The sequence below is a fragment of the Lotus japonicus genome, chromosome 5 (genome assembly GCF_012489685.1).
Source record: "Lotus japonicus ecotype B-129 chromosome 5, LjGifu_v1.2".
Classification (NCBI taxonomy): Eukaryota; Viridiplantae; Streptophyta; class Magnoliopsida; order Fabales; family Fabaceae; genus Lotus; species Lotus japonicus.
In genome coordinates this window covers 15,085,196-15,094,000 of record NC_080045.1, presented here as the reverse complement: position 1 = coordinate 15,094,000, position 8,805 = coordinate 15,085,196, and the positions used below count along the sequence as shown (strand labels likewise).

The 8,805-nt window shown below is 37.5% G+C and overlaps 2 protein-coding genes across 4 annotated transcripts; one reads left to right on the top strand and one right to left on the bottom strand.

The window, feature by feature from the left end:
• Nucleotides 1–1,262: 1,262 nt before the first annotated feature.
• LOC130720594 (aspartic proteinase 36-like) lies at nt 1,263–7,065 on the bottom strand. 3 transcript variants are annotated; one of them, XM_057571251.1, is made up of 10 exons: nt 6,704–7,065; nt 5,238–5,367; nt 4,852–5,102; nt 4,211–4,438; nt 3,178–3,340; nt 2,604–2,677; nt 2,386–2,482; nt 2,219–2,282; nt 1,899–1,970; nt 1,263–1,816 (listed from the first exon to the last, which is right to left on the bottom strand). In XM_057571251.1, exons 1-10 carry the CDS (start codon nt 6,874–6,876, stop codon nt 1,632–1,634), a joined length of 1,437 nt encoding a protein of 478 aa, XP_057427234.1. In that variant the 5' UTR covers nt 6,877–7,065; the 3' UTR covers nt 1,263–1,631. The 3 variants fall into 3 exon arrangements, with proteins under 3 accessions (XP_057427234.1, XP_057427232.1, XP_057427233.1); XM_057571249.1 differs by lacking the exon at nt 6,704–7,065 and adding an exon at nt 5,741–6,688; XM_057571250.1 differs by lacking the exon at nt 6,704–7,065 and adding an exon at nt 5,747–6,687.
• Nucleotides 7,066–7,913: 848 nt separating this feature from the next.
• LOC130719149 (uncharacterized) lies at nt 7,914–8,390 on the top strand. Its single transcript, XM_057569789.1, has 2 exons — nt 7,914–8,024; nt 8,106–8,390. The coding sequence occupies exons 1-2, from the start codon at nt 7,914–7,916 to the stop codon at nt 8,388–8,390; spliced, it is 396 nt and encodes a 131-aa protein (XP_057425772.1).
• The last annotated feature ends 415 nt before the right edge of the window (nt 8,391–8,805 follow it).

Genomic DNA, 8,805 nt, shown 5'->3' with positions numbered 1-8,805 from the left:
GTTTTCATTCTAAACTTGACATTTGGTTTGCTTGCATGATGCGCAAACAAGTTTACAATCAAGAAACGCATCAGCAACATAATTATATTGTTGCAGCCAAATAAAACTATATAGAAGAGAATTTAAGTGAATGGTTACTTGACCCGAAAAAAATTATCCCCACTGGTGTGTGATGGCTTGTGTTTTTGGAATGGGCTAAACGGTGGAAACTGGGTTTCAAAGAGCTGTTCATTGTGGTGGTTGTGTTGGTGTTAGAGGTTGTGCTTGCCATGGTTTCTGGGTTGGTTCTGGTTTGATGATAAGGTTCAATGGTTATGGTGAAGATTGAAGCAAGGTTGGGTGTTGGGTTGTGGTGGCTGGTTCACCAGAACAGAGAAGTGGAAATTAGAGGATATTAGAGGATATGAAGGTAATTTAAATCACCTATCTAGTTTTGATCTCTACCGTTTATTTTTTTAATATTATATCATGTGGTTAACTTTTGTGGTGTATGAATGCACCACCTAATTGAGTGGTGCACATTAAACGCACCCTCATTTATTGACCTATTAATAAGTGGGTACTGAGTTTAAATTCCCTACATGATAGCAGCAAATACATCAATTTCACGCGGTACCCGACACCATTTTCTAGTGGAAGTGATAGCAAAGGGGTAGTATTATTGGCTTAAATAAGTCTTTGGTCCTAACCTTTACCATATGTATGGTTTACGTTCCTCGCCGGAGTAAAGGTGGGCTTTAGTCCCTAACCTTTGCCAAAACGTTTGGTGTTGGTCCCTCCGGAGATCTGGGTCAACGCCGGAGGTCCGGCGGCCCATGTGGCATAGCCACGTGGATTAATAAGGCCATGTGGAATTTGTTTTTTTTTTTCATTTAAATTTTTATCCTCATCATCTTCATCCCAATTCTTTTATCTTCTTCACATTCAATATCATATCATAACAAAAATCCAGAATATAAAAAATTTATCCTCATCATCTTCATCCCAATTCTTTTATCTTCTTCACCAAATCAAAATCAAAACTTAAATCCAATATCGGAGCTCCGGTGTTGACCCAAATCTCCGGAGGGACGAAAACCAAACGTTTTGGCAAAGGTTAGGGACTAAAGCCTACATTTGCTCCGGCGATGGACGTAAACCATACATATGGTAAAGGTTAGGGACCAAAAACTTATTTAAGCCTATTATCATCAGACAACTTTCCTCTACAAGAAAAAATGGCAAGAAGAATATATTGCTGTGAAAGATATGCACTACTCAAATAAAGGTGTAACTTCAACCATTTTCTCGGACAATTTTAATATTTGAATATGACAAAATTCTCTGAACACCATTCATGAGTCCATCACAGTATGAAATTGCTATACACACCTACCTAAATGTGAGGGCTGAAGACCACAAGCCACAACTGAACTGTTCCATCCATGCTCTCAGCAGCACTATATAAATAGTACAACTGAATCTTACAACAGATATTCTAATATACATTTCAGCCAGTTCTCGCCTTTACAATGAGATCCGCATTTTCATCAGAATAAAGATTAGTAGGGTTACCGATGACGAATAAAACATCGGCAAACTCAAGTAGGTTTCACGATTGGGTGAGAAAGAATGAGGTTATGAATCTTGGATTAAAATTGCAAAAATGGGGACTTCATGAAGATTACTATGTGCATAGAGAGAGCTGCCACAATGCTTACAGGTAGTAACTTGGAGAGAATCCCTGTCACTGACTCTGAGCTGCTGACCCTCAGCTGTCCAGCACTGATGTACTCATCCTTGCTGGAAGTCACGGAGACGTTCACCGACAAGGAACCTAGAAGCAATTTAAAGTTCTAAGACAGAGCGAAGAATAGCATATATAGTTCTAGCAGGAAAGGAAGAGTTTCTGAACTTACAATCATAGTTAGTCCATCCGATGCGTTGATTAGCTAAGTCATAGACAACTATCTTATCTTTTAGGACAAGATCTGCAAAAGAAGGAATAACAGCAAAGATGAAAAATATAACATTTAATGTTACCTATGCAAAAAAAATTGTACTTTTCAACAAAATCTTTCTATTTCTTGATTCCTTAAAATAATGCCCTGAGGGCTTCGGGAACTCTTTCGCAAGACCTATTTGTAGAAGTGCCGATTTCATCATCAAATTAAAGAGTTCTAAGTTCTTCCAATTTCTTGCAGAGTCTAGTATGTGTTAAATTTGTTAATTGTCAAACCTCCTAAAATTGTGACCCCCTCTTGCACTTTCTGGAAACCTATGCACCACATTGCAGCACCATCCTGTTACAACAAAGTGGCACATCAGCATATTATCAGTGGCATAAAATTTCAAAGAATAACTTCCTTATGTAAAAATGACCAACAGCATAGCAGATAAACTTACAACGAAACCATAAGGCATAAGGTACTGTTCTGGTTTCAAAAGCATCGATACTCCACCAGCAAAGTTTAAACTGACTGTAGGAAAAATATCACCTACTCTGAATATGTAACAAACATAAAATTTTAATGAGATATTTAGAAATCCCGGTAGGATAATCTCTCTGTTATGATGAAAGAGAATTTAAAGATCTTCAGAACAAATATTGTATTTGTAGTAACCTGGTTGAGACCAGATAACACTGATTTCCTTTTGAAATGATGGGGCTGGTAGATTGTGACACAGCAGTAGTTATCTACACATTAATTTAGAAATTCATCATCAGTACATATTTTAGGTAAAATCAATATCATTTCCTGGTATACAAGATAAATAAGCAACAGGAAGAATTAGCCTACCTCCCAATGAAACCGCCGTTTAAAAAAATAACATTAGTAATATAAAAAAAGAAGTAAACTTCGACATGGTGTTCAGTTGCTGAAGTATACGGAATGAAAGTCTCCATCAAATCATTTCCAGATTTTAAATAAAAAGAATTATCAATTAGATCAATGCATGGTCAAATAAGACAGGCATAGAAGAATCCAAATGAACTCAATAGGAAACCGTTAATAAATGATTTAAGGAAATAGATAAAACAAAAACATGCAATGCAGGCCAAAGGGTTAAAAAATATCCTCATATTTACTTGCAAATTGCAATGCTCAGTCCTCATCATGGAAAAGGCAAAGGAGAATAATATGCCCAACACAGTCCACTGTATCAAAGTTTAGAGCAAGGTACAAGAAAACTTACAGCATTGACAAGAGGATCATAAGCTTCTTGAACAAGATATGCCAATGTTGTCCCGCAATCAACTATAGTTCCTCTATTGTTAGATGTTGCAAACACAGCTTGATTAATTGAAAGGAGTTGCCCATTTACAGCAATGCTCTGAAGATTTAAGTTGTAATGAGGCCTAAGATTTAATGAAATTGCTAGTCAATAACACTGCAATATATATTTGTATGGAACTGAAAGTTATTTGACAAGAAACAAAAATAGCACAAGAAGCCTTTTAAAAACCCGATTCTTTGAGAGCAATATATATATTACCTTTTACATTCAATTTGAAACTTATTTCATTAAATTAATCAAATGCATTTTATATTAATTTTGAGATATTAATTTCAAGAAAAGAAAATTTAAAATGGCTTTCGATCATCAGGTTGATTCAAAGATACTAATCGACAGTATGGTACTTGTTGTCACTTTATTTAAAAGAAAACAGAAAACAAAACGAAGGAGTTTCAAATAATATGGCCTTACAGGTCTCTTCAAGACAATGTCATCTTGAGAAACCCAATTAAGTTTCTTCTTCACAAGAGGCATGAATTGAAATATGTAAGTATATTTGACTCTCAACTTGTATGATTAAGAAACTACCCAAAGTTAAGAAATCAAGATGCGGGGCTAAATGCAATAAAACAGAATTCGCCCTGCAGATATTATCAATTAGCTTAAAAACTGTTTTAGCACACCAAACTAAAATCACAAGCTTTGTATAAGTTCCGGGTATAAAATGATGATTAATTAGCTGTATTTCAAGTGATAAAATGCCAGCGCAGATTTTTTTATTTCTTACCATTGATTCTAGTATATTATAATTTACAATTCCAAACTCAAATGATGATTCCATTATTAGTTTACTACAGAACTAGTAATTAATGTTTGTCAACAGACGATGATGTAAATACGTAATTCCATAAATTTCTTTCAGAAATGCCTTGTGTAGTATTAGTGAAAAATTATCCATAAAATAAGAAAAGATGTGTAGAAGAGAACATACTGTGATGGGACAAGTGGACTATAAACAATACTTGGCTCCAAAATCTCACCAAGAACTAGGATGCCTCCTCCATTTCCATCTCCTTTTAAGCAATGAGAGAAAACTTTGGGTGTTATTCCTCGTGATGACAATTGTGATACAACAGATAGAGCACCAGGGCCAAACCCAAAAATTCCATCAACTGCTTTATCTGCCTTAGTCAAATCTCCAGACTGATAGGTGCTACACCTATTGCCAAAACAACCATCCAAATAAGTTTCATTTCAAATGAAAATCCATAGCATGTACTAATCTAAACATGGGAGTAAAATGCAAAAACTACCAGAAGAGAAGTAAATAGGCAAAAGAGTGAATCAGTGACCAACGGCAAGATAACAAGCCCTACTCATTTACCTTTTCTCCCTTTTGTTAAAAAAGTCAATGTTATAGCAAATCTTACATTGCCAATTAAACCTCCCCCTTCCCATTGCCTCTGATTTTCACTACTACCACGCGTGTCTAACAATTCCATCATAGATATAGGCTATTCTGACCCTCCCATCCAGATCTACTTTATCTAAGTTCCTAATCTCACAACAGACAAACACACACACACACCTTTATTCACAAATCACAATAAATAAGCAAGCATCAGGGCTCACCCAAAAACAATGTTAGCCGAAGAGTTAACCGGAGGAGCCTGTCCCAGGATCATGTCAAAATACATTGCATCAGAAACATAATAACCCGATGTCCCACTCCCATCTCCATACTGAAAGGTGTAGCTGCACTGATTAACCTGAGGGGAGCATTCAGCTGCCGCACCTTGAACACCAGAAGTACATATCGGGTCCGAGCAGGGAACCAACCCAGCTGTGGTTGAGCCGACCGTGTCAAAGAAATTGAGCTCAATCTATACAATGCAGAACACAAACAATGTTGTTAACAGCAAGAAAATACGCTCCAAACCAGAAACTTATTTCCCAAGGTACCACCAGCACAAGTATGCACAACAACAAGTAGTATCAATCAAATTCAAAATTCTCACCCCCAGCCCACTAGTTTGAGGGCAATTACTGCAAGTATTGCAATTAACCCACAAAATGTCACTTCCAGTATCAATCTGAACATTAAACTCCCTTGGAGGAGACCCCATCTTCACCTTGGTAAAATACAGCCTGAACAAGAAACCCAAGATTATTAAACTTCCCTCATGTTACTTTTACATTGCTCACATTAATTCCCTTTAAACAAATTGCAAGAGAAGAATAGCACAATTTCCAAATTCCAAGTAAACAAATTCCAGAACACAAAAATATACTCCAATCTCCCTCACATTCCCTATCCCTCATCTCAGAAAACAAAAGAATGAAATTTCAGAAGTACTACATTATAGTGATACTGATATGCATAAACTGGTATACACTATACACAAATACAATAAATGCAGATACCCCAGAAAGGGAAAGAAGCAAGAAGAGACTAAAAACTGAAGGGTCATGCTAAGAAACGAAACTTGATGAGAGAAAACCAAGAAAGAGAAAGGATTACCCGTACCCAACGGAGTAAGGATCAGAGGTGCCTTGGACTGAGAAGTCGACGACGCCACCAACCACACCTCGCAAGACTCGAGCGTGGCGGGCTCTGTCACGAGCCCTGAGCTCCTCCATCTCCACACGGTGGCTCAGCGGAATGGCTCGCTCCACACGGAGGAAACCGCCGCACACCGCCGTCACCAGCACGGTGGCTATACCCAACAGCAATGAAATGAAACACCGCATTTTCGTTGTCTTGTTCTTTGTTTTGTTTGGTTTCTTTTGGGTTTTGTTCTTGTCTAATGGGAACGGTGGTGCAGGGTTTGATGATACATTGAGAGAGATGAAGTGTTGCAGTTTGTAAAGGACGTGGTGATAGTTGATGATTACTGTTAATCAGTTGAATTGATGTTTGATTGTAATAAGGTAACACTTGATGTGGCTTGCTAGCTTGGGAGTGTTATCTACTTGTGCTATATATATTATAAACCATAACCAAATTGCTTTTATTTGAATTTTTAAATGTGCATTCACACTTATATTTTGCATTAGCCTCCCAAATTTTTCAAATGGAAGTGTGCAACACACTGCACAAAGACTTTGAAGAATTATTACCAAAACTCTGGTTTTTAAATATCTAACATTATGTTTACTTTTTCTATTACTTTTTTCTTTATAAAAGATCAAACAGACATAAATCTCATTACACTAGGTGGAAAAACCTCTTCAACCAAAATTGAAATGGGGGAGGAGCAAGAGTTTCTAGCCAGATAATCAGCAATGCTATTACTAGTTCAATAAAAAAAACTCAAAAAAATTAAAAGATGAAACTAAGTCCCTACAATCTTTAAGACTTGAAGCTAGATAAGAACTTCTCCCATGGAAATTACCAAAACTTCACGCCTCAAAGAACTGCAGACAGACCATTTCATAGCACATCATGTGGAAGCAAAAGTCAGAAGTCATAAAAAGAGCCTACCTAAAGCCAATTGCCTCCAAAATAAAAGGGGAGATAATATCTAACGGGCAAGTCGTCACCATATCCAAAACTTCACCATAGTGGTCACGAGCAATGAAGTCAAGCCTAGCAACCTTCTTTACCAAAATTGGCGCAACGAAGTTAACTTTGATCACGCCCCCCACTGGCGACATCCGAATTAATGGTAGCTTGCTCCCAAGACGATGAATTGAATTTTGAACAGGCTAGGCTGAGCTCATGGAAGTAGCACGCATCAAGATTTGCTCACAAGAATGCCAAGCTTCAGGCTAACCTGGAAAAGGTAGGTAATAGCGTTTGTATCCTAGACAATGCTCTTGTTGATTGTTTTTCCATATATTTTCATAATGTGTGTTGACCAATTTCTGTATTAACCAATAGAGGGGCTGTTCGGGATGGAATGATTGGCGAATTGAAGAATAATTTATTTATTTTTGCTTGCACGTCCTCAAGAACCCATAATGCTTTTGGATTTTCTACCATTTCTTGCCCTGTTCAGCAATGCTCTTTTAAGGCTTCATGTTTTGCCTTTCCTTTTCTGTTTTTTGTTTGCCAAGACAATTGTTCTCTTTAGATAGAAGGCTTAATCCTCAAATTAGTCCCTGTCTTTGTTTCGCCGTCTGAACCAGGTCCCTGACCGGAAAAATTTGTGGCATCAATCCCTCTTGTTCAAAAATGTTTGGAGCCGGTCCTCGCCGGAGCTCCGAGCTCCGGCGAGGGATGAAGTGGCATGCTGACTGTGTAAATAAATGTGACGTGGCACTTAAAAAAATAAAAAAAATAAAAAAATAATATAATTTAATATAATAAACACATAATTAACCCAATTAAACTTAATCCCATCCTAAGTCTAAACCTAAACCTAAACTAACTAAACATTCCTAATTCCCCAGCCAATTTCCCAATTCCTCAATTCATCAGAAAGTGAATGAAATTAGGGTTCATACCCATTTTCCCAATTCCCCAACCATTACCCATTTCCTGAATCGGGTTCCTCTTCTCTTCTCCTTCTTCTGAATCGCGTTCTCCTCTTCTCTTCTCCTACTTCCTCTTCAGACCAGTTCCTCTTCTCTTCTCCTACTTCCTCTTCACACCAGTTCCTCTTCTCTTCTCCCTGAATCGCGTGCGTTCCTGTTGTCTTGAGCCTTGAAGAATGAATTCTTCATCCGCTTCGTCCTCCCGTTCCAGGACAATGTCTGCAGGTGGAAAGGCCAGGTGTCAATGTGGTCTCACTCTCATCATCTACACAGCTGGTACTCGAGAAAACCCAGATAGGAGATTTTTTAGGTGCAGAAGATGGCAGGTAAGTAAATGAATGTATTTAATTGAGGCTTTTTAATCTCATGGTATTCATCTTGTAACCCAATTGCAATGTCTGCTGCAGTTTCCAGATTCTTGTGGTTTCTTTTTCTGGATTGATGAACCACTTATGGGAAGAAATGCAGCTCAGGGAAGGCATGCTCAAGTTGAAAGTGATGCAATGAGTTTAAATTCTGAGATTGGTAATGGCCTAGTCACCTCTGTGCATGTTCTTCCTGATTTGAATAAAAAGATTAACAAACTCAATAAGAAGCTTGAAGTTGAGAGATTCCAGAAGAAGATTGCATGCTTGTTCACTGTCCTTGCAATGATGGTAGCAGTGTGGAGTTTATGTATTAGAAAGGGTTGAAAAGTTTAGTTGAAAGATGGTAGTATGGAGTATGTAGGCTAAGGAAGTATGGAGTATGCCTGTATCTTGTGTATGGAAGTATGTAGGCTAATGAAGTATTTTGTATATCTATCATGTACTTATTGCAAGGATTCCCTGAAGTTAATGAAAAGAAGAATAGTTGTTGGGCTACTATTGATGTCATTTATTTCTTAGGCTATTTCTTTTGGTTCACATTGAACTTCATTCATTATACACATTGAATAAGCTCATTGAATAAGAGCATCTGTTTGATATGCTCATTCAAAAGAGCCTCTGCCTCAGCAAAAGATGTGTTGTCCAATACATCTTCATGCCCTAAGTCTCTTTCTTCATCACTATCCTGAAGCCTTTCTCTTTGCACAGAAACATCACTGTCAGAATTTTCACCATCTCC

Excerpts from the sequence above, each read along its gene's own strand:
- LOC130719149 (XM_057569789.1), top strand. The coding sequence starts at position 7,914 with ATGTCTGCAGGTGGAAAGGCCAGGTGTCAATGTGGTCTCACTCTCATC. Across the intron at positions 8,025-8,105 it reads TTAGGTGCAGAAGATGGCAG|TTTCCAGATTCTTGTGGTTT; the intron begins GTAAGTAAATGA and ends TGTCTGCTGCAG.
- LOC130720594 (XM_057571249.1), bottom strand. The coding sequence starts at position 5,970 with ATGCGGTGTTTCATTTCATTGCTGTTGGGTATAGCCACCGTGCTGGTG. Across the intron at positions 4,439-4,851 it reads TCGGCTAACATTGTTTTTGG|GTGTAGCACCTATCAGTCTG; the intron begins GTGAGCCCTGAT and ends TTTTGGCAATAG. Across the intron at positions 1,971-2,218 it reads GGGGGTCACAATTTTAGGAG|ATCTTGTCCTAAAAGATAAG; the intron begins GTTTGACAATTA and ends CTTCTTTTGCAG.